The 25,192-nt window shown below is 42.6% G+C and overlaps 1 protein-coding gene across 3 annotated transcripts in view; it reads left to right on the top strand.

Annotated features, from left to right (window-relative positions):
* Window positions 1-25,192, top strand: part of CRIM1 (cysteine rich transmembrane BMP regulator 1) — a 210,317-nt gene that overhangs the window by 72,563 nt on the left and 112,562 nt on the right. For 2 of the 3 annotated variants that reach the window (XM_024753592.1, XM_024753593.1), the window contains exon 3: window positions 24,473-24,715. The exons of the other annotated variant lie outside the window; for it this stretch is intronic. In XM_024753592.1, coding sequence (XP_024609360.1) covers window positions 24,473-24,715 — 243 coding nt within the window. The remainder of the gene's footprint in view (window positions 1-24,472; window positions 24,716-25,192) is intronic. 3 annotated transcript variants of the gene reach the window in all.

The following is a 25,192-nucleotide window of genomic DNA, read 5'->3' on the forward strand; positions in this document are numbered from 1 at the left end:
ACAGTTGAGGAAGCAGCGTCTCTCACTGTAACTGGAACATGCGTGGGTCCTACGAGAGTGGAGAAAGGGGGCAGATGGTGGCAATGAGTCATGGGATTGGTCAGGCCCAGATGCCGTGGGCTCCGAGTGCTCTGGTACAGTTTGGACTCTATTCTTCAGTCCCTAGGGGGCTGGTGTGCCCATACCATGTTTCCCTTCTCAGATCCTTCCTGCATGTGCTACCTCATTCCATAGAAGCCGCTGGAAAGCCTGGGAGCTCTGTGGTGTTTAACATCAGTAGCTGAGAGCACTGAGTGAAGAAGCTAGAGGAAATTTTATTGCCATAGCACTGTAAAAACTAGTGTTTCATACAACCTTTTGATCCTTGGTCCTGTGCAACTATGAATTAAATTAAATCCAAAGCTATAAACAGCTTAATTTCAGTGCTCATATTCTTAACTGGTAAGATTAATACAGAGATATTTTCCAAAGAAGTTTTTATATAAGCTTAAATGTATGGTTTTTATGCAACAGTGGTTTGTTTTTCCTAATTAAATTAAAATTTGGGGGAAGAAATTACACATTTACATGATGCTGTATGAAGAAGCGTTTGGACTTTGTTGAAGAGTTGTAATCAATGCTGTTTAAAATGCTCATTTACTTCTGTTAAATACTGTTTAAAATTAACCTTCATAAAGCAAACAACATATTTCTTGATGGCATTTTTTTTCCAAAAAACATTTTTATTAGTCATTTTTCTGGTCTTAACAAGATGAGTAGATATGGACCCAGTTGCTGTTTTTTCATTTAAAACCCATTTTTCTTTTCTATTTTCAGTCAGAAAACTAAAGAGAATATAATAACATTTCAATCAGGTTGCAAAAGTATTGTCTTACCTTACTCAGGGAAAGGGAATTACCTACTGGCCAAAGAGTAGAATACAATGTAATAGTAAGATATACCTCATATTAAGATTCTTAGGTGGGGACTATTTGAACCAAATTCCAAACATATTTTAATATCTAGAAGATGTTCACAGTCATTACCTTAGAAGCCCATGTGCTTGTTTTAGTGAGGCTGCCCTTGAACAAGGATGAATGTTTTCCTCTCTCCCTTTTCTCCTTTCCTTCCTCCCTTCTTTTGTTTTTAGTTGCCTTCAGCATTTGTAGCACTTTCCTTTTGAATGCCTTTGGTAATGAAAAACTTTCATTCTTTATAAGTTGGACTTGATTTGGGGAAATAGCCAAAAGGCATATGGAGTCATAGCTGATTAATAAAATAGGTGAGCACTTTGAGGAATTCTATTTTTGTTAAAATATAAGGTAGAACTATGAGGCACCAAGGCAGATTTTGTTGTAAATCTTATGAAGTGCCTTTAAAGACAATGTCAAAAGGAACATTACAGAAAGGTGTTGAGAAATGGTAGAATTGGAATAACTATATAACTTCATAAAGGTGACTTCGTAGAATAACATGATTTGAATGTGTTAAGTTCTATTATTTTGTTTCTTGGGGACTTTGTTCCCTTTTTTTGCTGTCATACCTTATACATTAAATATAATTAATTTCTTTTAATTCAGAAAGAACATTAGTTAGTATATTACTGTATATGTGGGAATATACTTAAACCAGTTAATAGAGGTTCCAGCAAACAGAGCAAATAGAATGCAGTAAGGCAAACCTTTTTTCTTTCCCCTGTGTAATTGAACGGTTGCATCATTTGGAGTTCTGAATATCCAAAACATTGTTTCTGAGAAGCTTTGCTCTCAGTAACTGCCAGGGTTTATTCTATACAAGTTATTTCCCTACTTATCCCTCCTTCAATTCACCCTTAATTTAAGTAGTAACTTCCCCATCTGGAAAGGGGCAAGTTCTGCTCCTGAGGCTGTTATTATGATACTAAAGGTGTGGTTTGTCAGGGACTATGATGTGATACCTGTGGTTAAAAAATTTGAAATACTGTGGTATATGTCAGCTGCTTTTTTGACTTAAATTATCTGCTGCCCCTCCCTACCTCCTCCCCTCAGATGTAATGATGCCAGTTTTATTTTTGTAATGTTCTCATTGCAACTCCCTGAATGCTCCATTTAATCCCTTGGAAATGGTTGTTCCCACCAGGATCTATCTGTCCTGTTATTGCTGAGTCAGTGATGGGTCTGGGGCTAAAGTTTGTTCTCTTGATTCTTGTCCATTGTCTCTCCTTGTCATATTTTCTCAGCTGCCTTAAATACGTCAGACCCAAGGACTAGTTACAGAAATACCGCAATACATTATCCAGTCTAAAGCCTTTTTTCTTTCAAATGGGCTTTCAAGAATATAAATAGTATATATAACAGAAACAATATTTAGAGTGCTGGGTGAGAAAGGAATTACTTCCATGCTAGAGTATTTTACAGCTCTCACCATGGAATCTCTGAATTGTCTACATCAGAGATTCTTGAGTACTTTAGAATTCAGTTCAACGCTCTTTAGCCTTTTAAAAATTACAAATAAATTCAGGTCCTTTATTTTCAGAACTGATTTTGAGAATTTCATTGTATTTCTTGAGGCAGCTAGCGTCATACTGGGCCCTAAGCCACAGGCAGCCAGGACTCACTGAATTGCACAACCATTTGAGGCTTTTTTTTTTTTCTTTTTGCGGTACGCGGGCCTCTCACTGTTGTGGCCTCTCCCGTTGCTCCGGACGCGCAGGCTCAGCGGCCATGGCTCACGGGCCCAGCCGCTCCGCGACATGTGGGATCTTCCCGGACCGGGACACGAACCCGTGTCCCCTGCGTCGGCAGGCGGACTCTCAACCACTGCGCCACCAGGGAAGCCCCATCCATTTGAGGCTTTTGATAGAACATGTTTTTAATGCTTTAAAATAATTATCAGCGTAGATCTGGAGACCTTTGAAAAGTCCATAAAGTTAATTACAACTTGAGACACGGCCTCTGCTCAACTGCTTAAGCACTGTATCAATTTTACAGTGTTCCTTTGTTAACAAAATCAATGTGGCTGAGATACAGCATGCTAGGGATATGCAGTTCATTGTATGCAGACATTTTGAAAGGAAGATAATAGTAATAATTACACAGTTATTAAAGAGTCCAGACCTTTGCTATTGTATAGCTAAGATCAGAGGCTTGTGCTTTGCGTTGGTGCTACTGACTGTTGTGCTAAATTATTTGAGTCCTTTGCCCTTGTATCATTTGATGCTTTGACTTTCCGTTGTTGGTTTGGTTCCATGACTTCTAAAAAGATCCCAGAACCTTTTGTAACTATTTTAAGATCAGCAGCTAATGATAATCAGAGCTAACAAGAGGGTGCTTACTTATGTGCCAGGTATTAGTGTAAGCTCTTGACATGTGTTACTTAAACCTCTCAACAAACCATTGAGGTAGAAACTTACTATCCTTATTTTACAGATGAGGAAACTAAGGCTAAGAGAGGTTACCCAGGGTCATACAGTAGTAGTAAGTAGTAGAACTCAATAGGTAGGTAGGTAGGCAAGTAGACAGACGGGAAGAAGTAGAGATACTAGGAGTGGTAGAGGATATTAGTGAGACATATAAGAGTTAATTGGCTAACTGCTGTGGTCTAGGCATTATTTTGCTTAGTAGGAAAACAAAGAAGTACAAGAATCAAGTCCAGCCCTCATTGAAATCACAGTTGATCGTAGAATGCCAGGGTATAAATATAGGTAATTAATGATACAATGTGAACACTTTGTAAACCTGATATATGTACAAAGTCTGTAAAAATAGAGGAAGGAATCAGACTTGTGGGGGAAACAGAGGTGAAGGGATATTTCACAGAGGAGATGACTTGTTTGAAAACAACCAGGTTTATCTGTGAGAACAGGGACCATGTATTTTCACTTTGTAACTCCGAATCCTTAGCAAAATACCCAGGATGTAATGAGTGCTCAGTAAATGTTGGATGGGTAGATAGTGGCTTCTGGCTAGCGGTGAGTATGGGGAAAGAGCACTGGAGGGGATGGCTACCCCAGGTGAAAGCACAGGGGCAGGTAAGGGCATGGGGTGCTCTTCAGCAGTGGGGCTGTAGCTGTGTCTCTGGGAAGTGCAATGGATGGGAGTGTGGCTGGCTGCTATATCACACATCACTCTCCTTTGACCACATCCTGGGCTAGCAGTAGGCCCTGTGCCCAGCCTCCCTGCTACACCTGCATTCGATCCTGCCCATATCTCAAGGCCTTGATAAAAATGACACTTCCTCCAGAGAGCTTTCTCGACAGCTGCCAGGAGCAGTACTGTCTCCTGTCTCTAAAGTCAGAGTCCTCCTTGTCTCTAGCACTCCTTTGACACTTAATAACATACTCCCTTGGGTCACCTCTGATTACTGTTTTGTGTTGTTGTTTAACTTCTCCTGTATTGTTCTCTGCTTCTTAGAGTGGAAAAAACCTTGGGGATCATCTGCTGATCTTCCCGTTGATAGAGGAGGAAACAGAAAGCCCATAGAGATGCAAAGAATTACACAGGATCACACAAGCAGTCAGTGACAGGCCCGTCTGTGGCCACAGCCCGGTCTGTGCTTGCTGGTGCTCCGTTCTTTCTCCCAAACCCCATAGTGAGTTTGTGGAGGTGAGGAACCGTGTATCACACGTAACTGTGGGTCGCATACTTGCTGCAGAAACTTTTGTAAGTGAAAGAATGAATACCACTTTGGCATTCTGGCTAACGTAAAAATGGTGTGGTTCTCAGCTTTAAAAGTGGCAACTAGGGCATTAAACATACAGAGGATAATAAGACCTCAACCATAAGATACGTTCATTCAGAATTAGTTTGGGCAGAGGTTTTCTGTTAATTTCACCAGAAATACTGTTAAAGGTGGCTGTTCTATTCATTACTTAAAACTCACTTGAACTAAGTCAACTTTATGTATTTCTGGCAGCTTAAACTTAGGTTGCTTATGTTTAAGTTGTGATTGTAAGTTAGTCTAAGTTATTTTCCAGTATAAAAAAAGTAATTTTCTTAATTTAGGAATATTTGCTTCCTATTGACATAATTAAGGATGGAAATTAGACCTCACGGTGCCCTTGAAATTGCTAAGTGAGAAATTCTTCTCTGACTCAAAAGGAGGCTTACTGGGACAAACTCTGTTGTCCCCAACATTCTCATTAGAGGCTCAGATGAGGAGAAGCCTTCTGAATGCGTTCTTAAGTGGGCATTGGGGTGGGGGAGAGCTAGGTACAAGGTTATTGCTAAATAGGAACAGCCATGACTTACGCAAGATTTATTACAGAGAAATCAACACAACAGACCCTTGCGATTCATTGATTTAACATTCATGAATTCAATTATTCATGAAACAATGACCCAGAAGATCCGTGACATGTAATAATTTGTAATTTGAATCAGGTGTGCTTGAAATACCTCTGCAGGAGCAGATCACTTAGCTGGTGACAAGCCAACTGCCCAGTTGTTTTTAGCTCATTATCACATATGTAGCAAGTCATGAACTGGTCAAAATTTTTTTCCTTATGAAGGAAAGCAGCTTCTAGGGCTGGTGATAAAGACTGAAGGGGAGTAAAGAGGTCCTAGAGTGACAGCTTTTTTTTTTTTTTTTTTTTTAACCAGAAAACAGAAATCTGGGACAAATTAAAAAGCTGGTGTGCTGTGTTTGGCAGTAGATTGAATCTCTAAAATACATGGTTCAAAAACGAACAATTTCTAGAAATACCTCAGTGAGTATACTGGCCAGTGTGTAAGATTGCACTTTCTGGGGCACCTGTGATCTGTGGCATCATGCACCAATTAGAGTGTTTGCAAGGACCTTGGGAACTCTCTTGTGGAAATTCTGAGTCTACTATATTTCCATCTGTTTTTTATAGGAGGCCCAGTAATGATATGGTGACTAAACAGCCTTTTTAAATTACACCGTTAATCTTGCAGGTCAACTGCGATGTTCTTAAATCTCTTGTTGTTGAAGCCTTTAAGATCAGGTAAAACTCCTAGCATATATTAGTAGCCACTTGTATCAAACACTGGCTGTGTTTTTTAAAAGAATATCGGGCTGATCAGATTCTTCTAGCCTCCTAGGAGGAAATCATCTTGAATAGGGAGGGCAATAAAACAGTGCATCTCCAAGTAGACCTGGAAATTGGGGCAATAGTCTCCCTAGATCCTGGAGGTCCAAGATTGGGCATCAAGTCAGGGAGAAAGGTAGCATCTTACTCTGTTGCTGAAAAATACTTAGAATAGAAATTCACGTACCGCAAGCCCACAAGCTCCCAGTATCCCTACAGTAAATTTGTGGGATTACCTCCCCTCCTTGTTCATATCTAGTCTCCTTCCAAGGCAAGTTTTTAAACTCTCAGTTATAGCATGGACAAAGGATAGTATTGACATAAACCCTGAATTTTAAAAAGTGGCTTTCCTAGGGATAAGGATAGCTGTGACTTCTAAACAGGAAATTAGTAAGGAAAAGAAGAGGAGAAAAGGGGAGGGAATAGAGAAGCTGGCTCTGGCCTTGTTGCTCGACAAGGGATCCACGGTGCTGTGACAAGACTGGGCAGGCAGAAGCATGAGACCGAGTCTCAGTGTCGTGGGGTATGCATCAGTAGGATTTCACCAGGAGCAGATGTCCAGATAAGTCCGGTCGATCACAAAACCAGGGAGCAGAACAAGAGCAGAGAAGCACTGTTGAAAATGTGAGGAAGCCATGGCAGCCTAAAGGGATTTTACAGACGGAAGAGCTTCCAGAGGTGGAGGCTACACCAGGCCAAGGCCCTGGAAGTGATCTCTAGCTTCCACGTGAGGCTTTCGTTTCTGCCATCTCTAATGCTGAGACACCCTGTCTCATATCACCAGCTCTTCTGGTCTTAGAGTTTCCACTTTTTTTCTGGCTGGGCCTCATCTTCTGAATGAGCTGGGGGAAATTACCAGAGTTCTAAGTTTCCTAGGGATTAGATTGTTACAGAGAAGTCCCTATGGTATAGAGGCACTAGGGTGTTCCTCATGGGAGCCAACTCCGTCCAGGGCCCAGTCCCAAGGCCTTTGGTGTGCATGCAGATTGTCCTTGTAGTCCATCTTGGCAGGCCTGCCATCCCTCCCATTCCCAGCATATTTGTTCTCTGTGTCTCAGAGGGCGAGGCTCTGCCTGTGTGGGTGTGTAGCCTGTCAGCACCTGGGTGGTGGACAGCACCCCAGCCACCCTGTGACCGGAGGTTGCTCTTCTGACCTTTCTTAGCCATTCCACTTATAAAGGTTACTTTTGGTTTGGTTTGATTTGTATATTTAGCTGAGTTCATGATAAAGTTTTGTGATCAGACTTTTTAAAATTAATTAATTATTTATTTTTGGCTGCGTTGGGTCTTCGTTGCTGCATGTGGGCTTTCTCTGGTTGCGGTGAGCAGGGGCCACTCTTCGTTGCAGTGCGCAGTCTTCTCATTGCGGTGGCTTCTCTTGTCGCGGAGCACGGGCTCCAGGCGCACGGGCTTCAGTAGCTGAGACACGCGAACTCAGTAGCAGTGGCTCACGGGCTCTAGAGCGCAGGCTCGGTAGTTGTGGCACATGGGCTTAGTTGCTCTGTGGCATGTGGGATCTTCCCAGACCAGGGCTCAAACCTATGTCCCCTGCATTGGCAGGCAGATTCTTAACCAATGCGCCACCAGGGAAGTCCCTGTGATCAGATTTTTAATCTAGAATCTAAACAGTCTTAAGTGTTATGGAAGAGATGAATATCAGACTGCAGACTGAAGGATGAGGAAGCTAGGATGATGATTGTGTGTCTTGGTGGAGCCAGTGTGGGATTCCCCAGTAGACCTGGCTTCTGGCCCTTCCAGGTCGAGTGACGTGGGCAAGTCACTTGGCTTCTCCAGGCCGCTGTTTTCTCTACTTATCTCTAAGAATTTCTGATGAAGAAAACTTTTCTTCTCCTTTGGCAAGTAAGTCCTGTGGATAAAACCATTCCCATGGAATGTAAATTGATACAGCCACTATGGAGAACAGTATGGAGGTTCCTTAAAAAACTAAAAATAGGACTGCCATACAACCCAGCAGTCCCACTACAATTGATTCCTCCGTCAATTAAACCTTCAAATCTCCAATCCATCTTTTTTTTCATACCTTAGTTGTAGAAAGGATTAGATTGATTTGTTGAAAATTCTGAGTTATAGAACATTGCAAAAGAAGCCCAGGCTTTCTGCTTAAAGTTTATATGTATGGAAAATCTAGGCTCACTGATAGCTAAGGGGTTTCTATTTATATATATATCCTTGCTCTTATTAAAATATACAACTTACTGCAGTGTGTTATACATGGTAGTTGATTATTAAATATTTGTGGATTTGCTGAGTGAATAAGAACGTTCCTGGTACTTTTAACACCTAGATGTGGATCTTTGGTTAGAAGCTCATGTATTGCTTACTTGAGTGTTTCTCAAGTGATTTTTTCAGAATGCTTTTTTTTTACTTTCATTCTTCAAGGGGCAAGACACTTCCCTTGTTTATACAGTTTACTTTCATTGGAAACTTACTGTTGAGGTTTCTCATTGTCCTCATGTCCATGTGTCCATTCCCCTGTTCTCCCACAGTTATACAATTTTAACTAGAGATATGGCCACCCAGAATAAAGACTACATTTCCAGACTCCCTTGCAGGTAGGTGTGGCGTGTGACTAAGTCCTGGCCACATAAAGGGAGCAGAAGCAATAATATAGCTTCTCACATTATGCCCTTTAGGGTTGTGACTCCCTTCCACTTTCTTCTCTTCCCACTGGTGGGAAGACTCTTTGGACAAGGGCTAACACAGCAGGTTTTGAAGAGCCAAAAAATAAAAGGAACTTAGGTCCTGAGCAACTTTGTGGAGCCCGGGCCCCATAATACACGTAAACTTAAATTTCATGGCACTCTTATTCCTAATTGCCACAAATTCCCAATTACTGGAGTGTGAATTTGTGAGAGTTGCTGCATCATAAACTGCTGTGTCCCCTTTAATTCGTTCTGCTGAGTCTTATTAATGGAATCATTGTGTTCTGTGTTGTATTTGAAAATATTTGGAAATAAGCTGTGTCCCTGAAAGGTGGGAGCAGCCGCAGCACTAAGCACGGTGTTCACTTTGGCAGCAGCCCTACCCTCTCTTCCCATCCAACATATAGGCCTGAGCAGTGTGTCTGCTCTCTCCACGAGCGGCTGTCTGAATTCTGCCTCAAGCCTGAGATGGTAGCTCCATGCGGGTTGCTATTTAATATGGAAGAGGGTGAGATTGGCTAGGACCTCTGTTGTTCAGATCCATCAAGTCCATCTAGTGTATGTCACTATCCTCTTGTACCTAAAGCCAGCTCTACCACATGTCTATATAGAGACAGCCAGAGACAAAGGTAGAGAAATAGCTTGGCCTAGGGGCAGGAGAAAGGGCGGCTGAGCTTACGGGAGACTAAAATTTCCAAACAGATGTGATCTAAAGCAGCGGTACCCAGAGAGCAGCATCAGTAAACTGTGAATTTGTTAGAAATATACAACCTTAGGCCCCAACCCATCTGAACTAAATCAGCAGCTCTGGAGATGAGGTTCACAGTCTGTGCTTTCAAAAGCCCTCTAGCAGGGCTTCCCTGGTGACGCAGTGGTTGAGAGTGCACCTGCCGATGCAGGGGACTCGGGTTCGTGCCCCGGTCAGGGAAGATCCCACATGCCGCGGAGCGGCTGAGCCCGTGAGCCATGGCCGCTGAGCCTGCGAGTCCAGAGCCTGTGCTCTGCAACGGGAGAGGCCGCAGCAGTGAGAGGCCCGCGTACCGCAAAAGAAAAAAAAAAGTCCTCTAGCATGTTCAAGTGAGAATCGGGGGTCTAAAGGGTGTTGAAAAGCTGAGAGCGGTAGTTACAATGGCTGTATCCCAATGAGAGTTACTGGGTCCAAAAAAAGCGTGGCTAGAGGAAAAGGACCAGGTTGGGAATGAGGTGAGGAAGCATTCTCTTAAGAGAGAGGAGTAAAACTAAGCTGGGATTCATGTGATGCTCCTGTAAGGGGTCTCAATACTGTACATCCTGAGTTTGGTACCAGGAGCCCATCTGGCCTCCTGCTTGTGGTTCAGGAGTATCATTAGCCAGATGTGCACAAGTGCCTTTGTATCACCCTATATACAAACTGTGCTTCTTAAATCGCCAGTATTTTTGAAGTGGAAAAAGGTGCTATAAACCCATGCTGACTGCAATGAATAGGGAAGGCTCTTCAGTCACTTACCTCTCAGCCCGGCAGGCTGAACTCCACCTTAGCCTGGAAGAGGTTTTGAGCCAAGACCTAAGCCCTTTAATGGCTATGAAGAAAAAAAAGTAGAATTTCCATGTAAGGGCTACCAAGAATATAAGGGCCTATTTAATAAATTATTTTTTGAAATGCCTTTTCCATTTTGGTAGTTGAAGTTGGAAAAATGTTTGGAGGACTATAATTATCATTTCTGGGAAAAAATACACATTGCAGTATTTTTGTTTTTGCTGCAGGTCAAGTTGTAGTTCAGGATGGAAAGTAAACACGTCCCTTTGCTCAGCTGCAGCTCACATATTTGTAGTCTCCCGGTGCCCTCTCAGCGGTTGCAGTGGATGAGGGTTTACGCCATGGGTACACAAAGGATACAAAGACAGCATAGAAACGTGGGGCCCTCTCAGGGGCTCGGCCTGGCGCATATCTGATTAGAAAGTTGGTGCTGGAGCCGAAGGAACGGTCAGAAAGGTGGAGAAGCCTTCAGAGAAAGTCATGGGGAGGGAGTGAGGCTGTGCAGAGAGGTGCTGGCCATCAAAGGTGGTCTGCAAGGAAGAGGCAATTTCTTACCCGGGAGGGCTTTCCTTCATGGTACAGGGGTAAATGTCAGGAGGCCTTTGTTTGGGCGAGGCAGTCATTACCATATATGCCATCCCGTCAATCTGGTAGCTTTGTAGGCAGGCCCATCACACATCCTGAATGCAGAAATAGCTGGGAAGACTCTCCAGGGAAAACTACCTGAATAAGGTAGCTTCCTTCCTTCTCTCCAGAGGGAGGATTGGTCTCTCAAAAAGCAGCATTTTAAAAAAAGGAATTAAAGTAAATGGAAGCTGACAGAGAAACAGCACTTGAGCACAACTTTTAGCATAGTAGGGTGATGATGTGTGCTGGGCATGTTAAGATATGTATGTGATATAGGGCATATTTGTGTGTGTTTCATAGTTATCTTATTTTTAATTAATTTATTTTATGTATTTATTTTTGGCTGCGTTGGTTCCTCGTTGCTGTGTGCGGGCTTTCTCTAGTTGTGGAGGGCGGGGGCTACTCTTCATTGCAGTGCGCGGGCTTCTCATTGTGGTGGCTTCTCTTGTTGCGGAGCACGGGCTCTAGGTGCGTGGGCTTCAGCAGTTGTGGCTCGTGGGCTCAGTAGTTGTGGCTCGTGGGCTCTAGAGCTCAGGCTCAGTAGCTGTGGCACACTGGCTCAGCTGCTCCACAGCATGTGGGATCTTCCCGGACCAGGGCTCGAACCCCTGTCCCCTGCATTGGCAGGCGGATTCTTAACCACTGCACCACCAGGGAAGCCCCTCATAGTCATCTTTACCTTTGTCAATAATAGCAAACATTTAATGATCACATCTGTGTTCATTATGCCCAGTTACCATGTTGGGCATTAGGTTTAAAACAAACTGAGAAGGAAAGTGAACTAACAAGAGGGCCTATGAGTGTCCTGTGTGTGTGTGTATGTTTATACACATACATACATATATACATAAAAAATACTTGAAATATTCTTTTACATTTATATAATATTTTATATATGAAAGAATGTGTATATTCTTTTAGTCTCCAAACAGATTTGTAGAATAAGTATTTTTATGCCCTGTTTAACACAATGGTATACTGAGTATTCTGAGGTCTGACTCAAAGCTCAGACTTTTTCTAATAATTAATGATGGTGATGATAAGAACTACCATCACTTGGGCACTTAGATGTACCAGGCACGGGGCTACTTGCAATATTTATTATCTCACTTGACACTTAAAACAACCCTGAGGCAATTTTATGACCCAGAGAGGTCAAAAAACTTGCCTGAGATCACACAGCTAGCTGTAGAAGAGCCAAGATTTGAGCATAGTTCTTTCTGGCTCTCAAATCTTTGTGGTAAACCAGTAGCTCTACTGACCCCCATGTAAGAGAGATAAAAAGCAACCACTGTTAAATGACAAGTAAGTGTTACAAACAAGTAGTTTATCTTTAGCAAGACAGAAATAAGAAAGGGAGGAAGGGAAAGAAAAAAATAAATGACCAAAATATTTTTTCACAACTCTCTTTCTGTAATTTTAGCCACACGTTTTTTTTTCCCCCCCATAATGTGCAGACCCTCATGAGAACTACCAGTTAGTTGAACAGTAAGAGAGCCTGCTGTTCCTTATTTGCACTGCTACTGTCAGCAAAGACAGAGCAGCAGCCGTGTTCTGCAGACTCTACCCGTCCTTTATTCATCTGCCTTTTATTGTTGATCATTTTAACTGCATAAGTATAGTCACTTTGAGGAAACTTTGAAGACGTTAGGTCAGCACATAATTTTTTGGGGGGTCCTTCTGGAGACTTGAGATCCATATGCCACCTCTGGGACTCAAAGTTATTGACAGTATTACTGACAGAACCCTTGGTTTACTGTTCTTTTTTTTTTTTTTAATCATATAAGATCACATTTCCTACCGTATTGCTAAAACTCTACAGTGGTAACAAATACTGGAGTTCTAAAAGAAAAAGACTGGCCCCTCCTTTAATGTAACAATCATTTGTTGGTCTTCCTTAGCTGAGCAGAAGCCAAGAGGCCCTGGAAGCTGACTGCACAGGAAGGGCTCACAGGACTTCTGGCTGGAGTATATTCGTAAGACACCCACAGGGACCAGCCCCTCATTTTACAGATGAGGAACACCAGACCCTTCATTTCACCTCTTTCACCTCTGACATTTTAGTACATTTTCTTATATCCATGTCATGATTAAAGAAAGTAACAACCAAGTTAGTAGCAGTATCCTTTCCACTGTGGAGGAAAACTTGAAGTATGGAAGGTGACCCACCCAAAGACACAGAATCATTCAGCACAATAGAAGCTTTGTTTGTGTTCTATAATGGATGTTGCCTTCCGTTTAAACGCTACCCTGGGGCATTCTTCATTTCTAATGTTTATGCCTCTATGACATTTTCAAGCTGTTATGAAGATTCCTCTTAAGATGTTGCTGAACTGACCATACAAACTTTAGTTCATTTAAGTCTTCATCATCAGTCATTTGTCCCATTCTTTAATAATTTTCATTCTTTTTTTTTTTTTTGGCTGAGTTGGGTTTTCATAGCTGCGTGCCGGCTTTCTCTAGTTGCGGCGAGCAGGGGCTACTCTTCGTTGCAGTGCGCTGGCTTCTTATTGCAGTGGCTTCTCTTGTTGCAGAGCACAGGCTCTAGGCACGCAGGCTTCAGTAGTTGTGGCACTCAGGCTCAGTAGTTGTGGCTCGCGGGCTCTGGAGCACAGGCTCAGTAGTTGTGGCACACGGGCTTAGTTGCTCTGCGGCATGTGGGATCCTCCCGGACCAGGGCTCGAGCCCACATCCCCTCCATTGGCAGGCGGATTCTTAACCGCTGTGCCACCAGAGAAGTCCCTTCACTCATTTTTGTGGGCTTGTGTTTATGGCAAGGAGGGGACACGAGGTTTTCAGAGAAGGCTATAGTTTATTAGGTAAAATTAATCTTTTTGAAACCAATCTTCAGGTCTTTTACATTTATCCAAACTATCCTTAGGCCTTACTTTATTGCCAGATTAAAAAAAATAAATTCATTGTTACATATTGAAAACTTGTTACCGTGTATGAAGACATGAATATAGTTATTTGAATGGCAAATCCTTCTGGGAGTAAACTGAATACATGTTCCTGGTGTGAATTAACAGATGATGAGATAAAATGTCTCTGGACTCAAAATTCTAATAAACTTTCATAAGTCAGGATTTTAAATCCTGGAGGATGCACACAGGTCTCGTTTGGGAGCTAATCTCTCTCCCACTCCCTACTCCCTCTACCCCAGCACCTACCACCAGAGGCAGATGCTGGACACCCCTTTCAGCTTTTCTCATTTCTCCCAGGAAGATTCCAGAGAACTTGTTGATTCAGATGTCCTAAGATTTAAAGCGGCTTCCGATCCCCTGGGAGTATAGGGGACTGCGGGGGTGACGGGTGGCTAGAACAGTGAATAAACCCTTACGGTACATTGGAGTCATCAGGGAGACTTTAAGATACTGATGCTGGGGTCCCACTTCTAGTAATTCTGATTTAATTGGTCTGGGATGTATTCTGAGCTTTTGAACTTTCAAAGTTCCTCAGGGATTCTAATGTGCCGCCAGGGTTGAGAATCAAAATTCTAGCATTGTGGTTCTCACACGATAGTATGCATGAAAAATCTCCCGGAGGATTTGTTCAAGCACAGACTCCTGGGCCCCACCCTCAGAGTTTCTGATTCTGCAGGTCTGATGTGGGCCTTAGAGTTGCCTCTCTAGCAAGTTCCCAGGAAATGGCTGATGTGCTGGTCCATGGACTGCTGTTTGAGAACCACCAACCTAGAGCAGTTTGTCTCATCTGGGAATCTCGCTAAAATGCAGATTCTGAGTCAGTAGGCTTGGCACGGGGTCTGCGCTTCTGCAGCTCCAGCAGGCTCCCAGGGTCTGCGCTTCTGCAGCTCCAGCAGGCTCCCGGCGGATACTGCTGCTGATGCGGCCGGTCCAGCAAAGCTCTAATGGAAAGCACCGTTTCAACCCAATTCAGTAACATCCTGCCTAGAAAAGATGTGTGGTCAGTGAGATTCCTGGAGGTACCATGGGCTCAGCATACAGCTTGGACCACTTGGAGGCAGGCAGAGATCTGGAGGGCTTAGTGCTGCTTTGGCATTTGGCCAGCTGCCGTTTGCCTGGATGTTTGAACGTGCCCCTGGTGAAGCTCACAGGGCTCGAGCCCACATCCCCTCCATTGGCAGGCGGATTCTTAACCGCTGTGCCACCAGAGAAGTCCCTTCACTCATTTTTGTGGGCTTGTGTTTATGGCAAGGAGGGGACACGAGGTTTTCAGAGAAGGCTATAGTTTATTAGGTAAAATTAATCTTTTTGAAACCAATCTTCAGGTCTTTTACATTTATCCAAACTATCCTTAGGCCTTACTTTATTGCCAGATTAAAAAAAATAAATTCATTGTTACATATTGAAAACTTGTTACCGTGTATGAAGACATGAATATAGTTATTTGAATGGCAAATCCTTCTGGGAGTAAACTGAATACATGTTCCTGGTGTGAATTAACAGATGATGAGATAAAATGTCTCTGGACTCAAAATTCTAATAAACTTTCATAAGTCAGGATTTTAAATCCTGGAGGATGCACACAGGTCTCGTTTGGGAGCTAATCTCTCTCCCACTCCCTACTCCCTCTACCCCAGCACCTACCACCAGAGGCAGATGCTGGACACCCCTTTCAGCTTTTCTCATTTCTCCCAGGAAGATTCCAGAGAACTTGTTGATTCAGATGTCCTAAGATTTAAAGCGGCTTCCGATCCCCTGGGAGTATAGGGGACTGCGGGGGTGACGGGTGGCTAGAACAGTGAATAAACCCTTACGGTACATTGGAGTCATCAGGGAGACTTTAAGATACTGATGCTGGGGTCCCACTTCTAGTAATTCTGATTTAATTGGTCTGGGATGTATTCTGAGCTTTTGAACTTTCAAAGTTCCTCAGGGATTCTAATGTGCCGCCAGGGTTGAGAATCAAAATTCTAGCATTGTGGTTCTCACACGATAGTATGCATGAAAAATCTCCCGGAGGATTTGTTCAAGCACAGACTCCTGGGCCCCACCCTCAGAGTTTCTGATTCTGCAGGTCTGATGTGGGCCTTAGAGTTGCCTCTCTAGCAAGTTCCCAGGAAATGGCTGATGTGCTGGTCCATGGACTGCTGTTTGAGAACCACCAACCTAGAGCAGTTTGTCTCATCTGGGAATCTCGCTAAAATGCAGATTCTGAGTCAGTAGGCTTGGCACGGGGTCTGCGCTTCTGCAGCTCCAGCAGGCTCCCAGGGTCTGCGCTTCTGCAGCTCCAGCAGGCTCCCGGCGGATACTGCTGCTGATGCGGCCGGTCCAGCAAAGCTCTAATGGAAAGCACCGTTTCAACCCAATTCAGTAACATCCTGCCTAGAAAAGATGTGTGGTCAGTGAGATTCCTGGAGGTACCATGGGCTCAGCATACAGCTTGGACCACTTGGAGGCAGGCAGAGATCTGGAGGGCTTAGTGCTGCTTTGGCATTTGGCCAGCTGCCGTTTGCCTGGATGTTTGAACGTGCCCCTGGTGAAGCTCTGTTGTCAGTAGAGAACTTCATTGTAAAGATTCCCATTTTGCTTGAAGGAGTAACACAGTGGTCCTCAACCCCAGTCACACAATAGGATCACCTAGGGAGCTAGAAACAGATATTAATTCCCAGGCTCCTGCCCCAGAAAGTCTGCTATAATTGATTGGAGGTGGAATCCAGACAGTGGCATTCTTAAAAGCTTTGTAAGTGATCCTAACGCACAGCCAGGGTTGAGAACCACTGAGTTCAAGGATCGCGTGTTGTGGTCTTACAGATAATTTAATTATTTTTCTTTATATTGGGCTAATTTATATCCCACTCTGGTACAAACTAACTTTATTAGGTGTTTGAAAACAATTTAATGTGACATGTTTAACAAACCACCAGGGAAAGGCTCTATGTAGATGCCATCACTGTTAAATCCTAAATTCAGAGTAAAAGAAAGTGCTGGGAAAGTACAGCTGGTGTTTCCGAACGAGCTGAAATATGAAATATTTCTGGGACTGTATCAACAAGCCTAATTTTTTCCCCTCGGGGTTATGGTTGTGTGGAACAAGTCTTCACCACGAAGCTTGCCAAAAAAGGTTATGATAAAATCATGGAATGTGAATGAAAAGAATTCACAGTGTAACTTTAAAGGAGTCAGCCTCTAAATTTAAAAATGCAGGGATGACATGTGTCTTGCACTTGTAGTAGAAGTCTTCAGAACCAAATAGTGCTGGGTATAAGAGAGCTTCTCCTTTATGTTTGTATGGCCAAGAAGCAAATGAGATGGGGAGGATGGCCAACCAGAAAGTGATGAGGACACAGCCGAAGACCCTGAACCTCTTTATCTTTGCAAATGACTTTTTAAAAAATTTGTTTTTGTCTGCGTTGGGTCTTCGTTGCTGTGCGCAGGCTTTCTCTAGTTGTGGAGAGTGGGGGCTACTCTTTGTTGCAGCGTGCAGGCTTCTCATTGCGGTGCCGTCACTTCTTGCAGAGCACGGGCTCTAGGCGCGTGGGCTTCAGTAGTCACAGCACACGGGCTCAGCAGTTGTGGCTCATGGGCTCTAGAGCGCAGGCTCAGTAGTTGTGGTACACAGGCTTAGTTGCTCCGCAGCATGTGGGACCTTCCCGGGCCAGGGCTCGAACCCGTGTCCCCTGTATTGGCAAGCCGATTTTTCACCTCTATGCCACCAGGGAAGTCCCTGCAAATGACTTTTGCATTCTATACTTGAGCAAAAATGTAGCCATTGACTCAACATACAAATACCAGGAAAGCTGAAGTTACTTTTGCTCTTGGCATTGTGGACTAGTGTGAAGTTCGTGCTTTGGAGGCTCTGCCACTTACTTTGTGACCTTGGCCAAGTTTCTTAGTCTCTCTGTTCCTGTCTCCTCATCTGCCAAGTAGCAATGCCGATTTCATCTCTTTCACACAGGAGTGGGAAGGGGTGTGAGCACGAGGTGAGGCATGGCACCTCACGGAGAAGGTACCTAGTTGGTAGATATTCTTTCACTGCTCTAACATGATCATGAGAATTGAATCCTTAATAAGAAACACCATCCAGCAAAATGTTTTTCTTATAAGTCTTTACTGGTATTTTTTACCTGTGAATTATACTAATTCAGATTTCTTCTTAACAGTCATGAGACAAATATTTTCTATGTGGCGAGGAGGTTTGTTCTTGCCTCGGAGACTTTATTCTTGCTGTTTCCTGCATCTGGGACACCCTTGCCCTGCAGTTTGCCTGCCTTCCCCCTTCTTTCATTCAGGTCTCTGTGCAGGTGCCATGTCCTCAAGAGACCACCTGGCCAATGCATTACAGTCGTATTGTCAATTCTGCTTCAAAGAATTTGTCACCGTCTGGCATTATGCTGTGTAGTTCTTTGTTTATTATGTAACTCCTCTAGAATGGTAAATCCAGGAAGGCAAGCAAGGACTTTGTTTTATTCCCTGCTCCAAGCCCTATGCCTAGAATCCTTGGCACATGGAACTCATTCAGTAGATATGTGCTGAATGAAGGGGTGAAGGAAGGATTCATAGATTGCATCTCAGCTGGTACCATGAGGTGTGTCTCCCAGGACCACCTGGTGGCCACTGTGATACCCTAGGCTGATGCCATAGCTACTGCAGGACTTCAGTTTCTAAAGGAGTGAGGTTTTAAAGGAGGGAGATTACGAGAGTAAGGTATGGGGAAAACAGTGATCCCAGACTCTTCTCCTCTTAACTCTATGTTCTGTCTGCTAAACTCTGCGATATTAGTTCTAATCCAAATTTGGGTTCCCTTAAAATAGCTCCATAGTTGGAACTCCCAAGAATTTCTCAGAATGATGATGGGTTGCCTGTGTGCATGTATATTGTATACGTGAGAATTGGGATAGATTTCAGCAAAGCACAGAGTACCCAGCAGCACTGACTTTGTGTTTGTCTTTCTAAATTTACTGGTCCATTTTACGTGGCCTGTTTTTCCATTAATACGTGTGCAGCATATCTGCTGTTATTATTTTGTTTATTTATTTATTTTTGTGGTACGTGGGCCTCTCACTGTTATGGCCTCTCCCGTTGTGGAGCACAGGCTCCAGACGCGCAGGCTCAGCGGCCATGGCTCACGGGCCTAGCTGCTCCGCAGCATGTGGGATCCTCCCAGACTGGGCCACGAACCCGTGTCCCCTGCATTGGCAGGCGGACTCTCAACCACTGTGCCACCAGGGAAGCCCTGCTGTTATTTTTAAATGGCCATTTTAAGAGGTTTTGAAAGAGGAAGAATGCTTCAGTGTCAGATGTGGGAGACTCTACAGAAATTAAATAGCTAGAATGAGAATCTGGCAGTATAATTTTTCTTTTTTTTTTTCTTTTTCCATTTAGTAGTTTTTCATTCGTCTTTGGTTTTCTTTAAATCTGTGTTTAAAGCAGAAAACCCTTGAATGCGTTTGCTGCTTGTAGATCATGATTTTACTTTTCCTGTTGACATATGGATGTGGAAAAAGTCTACAACTGGCCGAGATGCAGGTTAAAGTGACTAGGATTGATACAGACTTGCCATTATTATTGTAAAGTCACTTTAATACTGGGTGACCCTGTCAATATTTTGAGGCTAACCTCTTAAAGAGAGATAATATGATGAAACTAGCTTATTTCCCTTAATTACCTCTGCTGCAAGTGATCCTGTCACTTTAGTCTTTCTGTATGTGGGGCAGTTGTTTTTTGTTTTTTTGTTTTTTTTTTTAAGATGCCAGTTGCAAAGTGTTGCCCGGGCAACCAGACTGAAGAGGTTGTTAATTAAGTTAAGTACTATATATAGACTTGATAGACATCATAGGGAAAGAGTAAGGAGAGGCTTCTCTTCAAATGGATAAAATTTAAAATTCAGAGGTAATATCAGAAAAGCCTTCTAAATGATAGAAAATATATGGTGTGTCTGTAGTTTTCTCCTTATTTTCTCCATGGAAGAGAGATGGAGTAGAGACACAGATGAATAAATGAAATCGACTGCAAGAATTATTTAGAAACAGGCTGAGAAAGAAGGTTTTAGAAAAACAATTCCTGATGCTATGGTAACCATAGTTGGGTTCAAGTGACAGGCTGATGATGGGGGAAGGGAAGGATGCTGGGTGAGTGTTTTAGATAATCTGTTGAAAAGTGAATAGAGGGTAGAATGAAGAGGAGAATAAAGCTAAGACACTTGATTACAAAATAAAAAAAAAGATTTAGATCTTAGAAATCTAAAGTCTTTGAAAGCATCACTTTACAATTTGCCAAGTCAGTATAACAGGCTTGAATCTTCTGCCTGCTAGTCATGAACTTAACAACACATCCTTGAAAAATTAAAGTAAAAACTGTTAGAAATATGAGGAGAAGTTGCTGGTTCATAGTGGGAGATTTTTTTATAGCTCCTTCTTGGAAATCAGGTAAAAAATGTAAGATGTAAGTGAGCTGAATGTCATAATTAAGCTTGATTTAATAGATTTGCAAGTTTGGATTCAATAAACAGAGAATACATGTCCTTTCCAAATACTTGTGTATTCAAAAAGTTGGCCATAGGCCACATGTACATACATGCCAAAAAAACAAAAACAAAAGATAAACTCAAGAAATTAACAGAAGTAGAAAATTGTATAGCCTACATTTTCTGGCAACAGGGCAGTGAAACTATAAATTAAACTGAAAAGGAAAGTCAAGGAGAAAGAAAGGAAAAAGGAAAGCCATGTAGAAATTTATTAGCACTGTCCTAAAAAGTCCTTAGTTAAAGAAGAGATCAAAACTGAATTAGAAATGAGTTACATTGAGAGTAGTATGTATCAAAAATTAGAATATAACCAAAGCAATATTTGGCTAAAGTATTAAAATCATAATTAAAGTTATTCACACTTCTGAGAAAGTAGAAGAGAAAGTGAACTAAGCATCAATTTTAAACCTAGAGAAAAGCCAGGTAAACAATCTGAAAGACAAAGAAGGAAGAGATTCAGAAACTTGAGAGAACCCATGAACACATAAACCACAAAAAAGAAAGCTTGCTCCATAAAGCCTGAAATGAATTTGTAACTCTAGATAAATGAGGTATTTCTTAATGTATATATTTCTTAATATATATAAATATGTTATATATATTTCAACATATGTTAGTATAGATAATTCTAAAAAAGGTGGAACACCTGAATAATCTAATAACCAACAAAGAAATCTGTCCTTTCCTCCTTTAAAAATATACTGAGTTCAGACAGGTTCATGAGTTATATGAAAACATCAAAGAATAGATAATTCCTGTGGTATATGAACTGCTTTATAGCCGAGAAAGAGGTAGAATGATAAACAGGTCATTGAAAAAGTTAGTATAACTCTGGAACTAAGACCAGATGAGGCCAGCACACACACACGAAAAGAGAGAGCTGCGGGCTAATATTACTCAAGCTTATTAATCTAAAAATCTTAAAACGTTAGGAAGTCACACCCAGCTGGATCTTTAGAAAGAGGGTTTATTCTAAGAAAACGAGGCTGGTTTAAAATATACTAATTGATTATATTAGTAAATTAAAGGGAAAGCCAATATGAATCTTGAGAAAAGTTGAAAAAGCATTTATAATAAGGTTTAATCCTCTTATGTGGTACCTTGTGTGGTACCTTATGCCACGTGTGTTACTAAGGCAGGTCTTCAGAAGTAAATAAATCTCTCAGGGCTTGAGCTGCAAAATACGTTATCAGTCAGTGACAATGTTGGGACTGTTAAAAGAAACTTAAAGAGCAGAATAACTAGGAAGATCTAATATGTTGGGTTTTAATGAAAACATCTGATTATGTTTTTAAAATCTGATTATACATACCAAATATTTTCTAGAATAAGAATGTAATAGAATGTGATACAGAATAAGTTAATTACAGCACATTAACAAGAGTAGAAATTAAGTGCTGTTTGCAGTTAAAGTCATAGCACTCTTATTAATTATGGGACCATGTGTTTGTGTTTGACAGATAAGAGATCTACTCAGTGTGCTTTACACACTCCATCTCCCATACAGCCACGATTTGCTTTCTCCTCCTCAGCTCTTTGATTTGTTCTGCCCACACTGATGGGGATCCAGGAGTGGAATTCCTCTTAATTGTGTTCTCTTCTGAAGACAGTTGCTTGGGCTTGTAATATGAAAATTGGATATATGTATCCTCTGTATATCCTGCTGCAGCCACACTGGCCTCTTGCTCCTCTTGGGACGCGCAGGAGTGCAGTAGCTGTGCCCTCTGCTGGGATGCTCTTCTCCCAAGTATCTCCATGGCCCACCCTTCACTCCTTCAAATCTGTTCAAACATCAGCTTCCCAGTGATGCCTATTCCGACCAAATTGTGTTTTGTTTTGTTTTTTTTAATTTATCTTTGGCTGTATTGGGTCTTCATTGCTGTGCTCAGGCTTTCTCTAGTTGCGGCGAGCAGGGGCTACTCTTCATTGCAGTGTGCGGGCTTCTCATTGCAGTGGATTCTCTTGTTGCAGAGCACAGGCTCTAGGTGCGCGGGCTTCAGTATTGTGGCACGCAGGCTCAGTAGTTGTGGCACACGGGCTTGGTTGCTCTGTGGCATGTGGGATCTTCCCAGACCAGGGCTCGAACCTGTGTCCCCTGCATTGGCAGGTGGATTCTTAACCACTGTGCCACCAGGGAAGTCCCCCGACCAAATTGTAACTGCCCCCCACTTCTTCCATGCACTCTAATTCCCTCTTGCTCTGTTCTATTCCCCCACCCAGCACTTATCACCCTCTGCTACTATATAGTTTGCTTATTTATAATATTTATTGTTTATTTTATATCACCCTCCAGTGCATTGTAAACTGTATAAGGGCCAGGATCTATGTTTGTTTTCCTTGTGGTGTATCCCAGGCTGCTGGAACAGCAGGTACTTGAGAAATATTTTTTAATGAATTTACTAGAACTATGAGTATGAAGGCTCTCCTGTGCTATCTTTTGATTGGACAAGAAATAGTTACACAAGGAAGATGGATGGTGAAATGAAAGATACAGCAATCAAGGTAGAAGTGACCTGAGGGACACTTGATTTTGGAAATAGACCTACTTTTGTAATATAAAGAGCTAAGTGGGCTGGAAGTAAGGAAGCTTGGATTCTTGCTTTAATTTTACCACTGACCTTAGACACATCGCTTGAATTCTCGGACCTCAGGTTCTTTATCTACAAAATAGACTAAAATTTTCAGTTTAGAAGGCTGAACTAGGAGACCTCTTGCATCTAACCCTGCTTTGTGCTTCTTTGTGGATTTTACTTTAGGAAAGACAGAGCTTATGAACGTACCCCAATATGACATGGCATTATTTTCACCCAACGTTTTCCGAACTCTTTCCACTCAAGGTCATGAGGCTATGATGATGTGCTTTTGGTTTATTTCAGACTTCTCTTTTCTTTTTTTTTTTTTGAGTTTAAAAAGGTATTATTCTTTATTTTAAAAAATAGTGATAAAATATGCGTAATGTAAACCATCTTCACTATATTTAAGTGAAGGCATATTAATGCCACAGTTCAGTGGCATTAAGTACATTCACATTGTTTGTGCAACCATCACCACCATCCATCTCCAGAACGTTTTTCTTTTTTTTTTTTCACACACAACACACTGTAAGTGGATGACCACAACGAAAGCAACAATGATTGCACTTACCAAACACGAAACACACTCATGCTATGTCATAATATTGACATTCAGTCCAGGAATCCTTCACAGTAACTTCATTCGGTTCAGCACTATAGTCAGTTACCAGAAACCTGTACTTGTCAGAGTCTTTTCCATGAATTCCTTGAAGATGAAACCCTTTTATAGGAACATATTTGCAAAAGCATCAGAGTACACCCAGAACTGTCTGTAAATGACAAAAGACTTAAAAATGACCACGGTTAAAGATTTGATGACAGTTCATAATAATGCAATTCACAAGGGCCTAATGGGGCTATAAGTTTCTTAAAAGCTTAAACCAAGAAACTGAGCTGTGGACCGGGGCTCCAGAAGCTAGGGCTTTTCTTGATTTATTTTTCTTATCTGTAAAATGGAAGTGCAGCAACAGGTTGGTGACATAATACTGTAGAAAGGAGAATGAGGTACATTTGATGGATTTCTGCTAGGGATAGAAACACACCAGATGCCATTTCGGGAAATTACATGGGAATTTGGCCTCAATATCCATCTTGCTAAGGCTTTCATATCATCTTAATCTGTTCATCTCCTCAAATTTCAGAGCTTGGAGGTCGAGTTCCTCCGTGGTGATTCTCATGCATCTTGTCTTCAGTCCCCAAAGCAGCCATTAGGTATTTGTGGGCCTGTTTTGGTGTTTAAATGTACACTGTTTTCAAAGAATGGCCCTTAAAACTCCTCTTAAACTTAAAGATCTTTCCATTGGTCAGTGACTGAGTCCTGTTTTCAGAGTCTCTACGTCACACAGGCATCTTCCCTCCGCCTTTCTTCACCTGGTCCATGTGCTGGACATGGATTGTTCAACACAAGGGAGGGGACGGGCCAATGGAGAAGGCAGCTTCCACCTCTCGCTCTGGTGTCATGAGCAGGTCACATGAAAGATTTCCATGGGAGGCTTAGCTGTGTTGGAGGGTTCTCACCAGATTTCTGTCCCTCCTGTACTCTTTGTTAGTCAGTATATCATCAGGGCTGCCTGCACTTATGGGGAAAGTGCCCCATGCTGCCCCTGGGCCTGTGCTAAACTCTTTCTCTCCCATTTAGAAGAGAAGCCAGATTGCTCCAAGGCCCGCTGTGAAGTCCAGTTCTCTCCGCGTTGTCCTGAAGACTCCGTTCTGATCGAGGGTTACGCGCCCCCCGGGGAGTGCTGCCCCCTCCCCAGCCGCTGCGTGTGCGACCCCGCGGGCTGCCTGCGGAAAGTCTGCCAGCCAGGATACCTGAACATACTTGTGTCCAAAGCCTCAGGGAAGCCGGGAGAGTGCTGTGACCTCTATGAGTGCAAACCAGGTATGCACAGGCTTGGTCCCAGCAGCCTCGCTGCTTTGCATCAGAGGGCAGCAGCAGCCAGCCTTCCCCCGCCCCCCGCCCCACCCTGGCCACTTGACAGTGGGACGCTGCAAACCTGCTACTCTGGGCTAACAGCAGCCTGGCTTCTGCCCCTCCAGTCAGAGAACCAGATAATCCACTGGTACAGAAGTGCCTTCAGAGAGGGACCTTGCCTTTTTCTCTTCTTCTTTTTTCTTCCTTCAAAGTATGCTTGATGGGGGCCGTAGGGTTAAAACTTATGGTACTGTGGTTGCCTGCTTCATTCCCCCAGAGGAGGTCGTCGTCCTCATTTGCAGATATATCTGTCACTTTAAAGTATTACATGTAAAAACAATCATCATACATAAAACAGAAAGTTATTTTTAGATAAATATATGCATCAAAATGCCAGACATTTTATAATGAAATACTCAGCCCCAGTCTTCCTCCTTGCCAGCT

This window comes from Neophocaena asiaeorientalis, unplaced genomic scaffold (assembly GCF_003031525.2).
Source record: "Neophocaena asiaeorientalis asiaeorientalis breed wild unplaced genomic scaffold, Neophocaena_asiaeorientalis_V1.1 scaffold171, whole genome shotgun sequence".
Taxonomy (NCBI): Eukaryota; Metazoa; Chordata; class Mammalia; order Artiodactyla; family Phocoenidae; genus Neophocaena; species Neophocaena asiaeorientalis.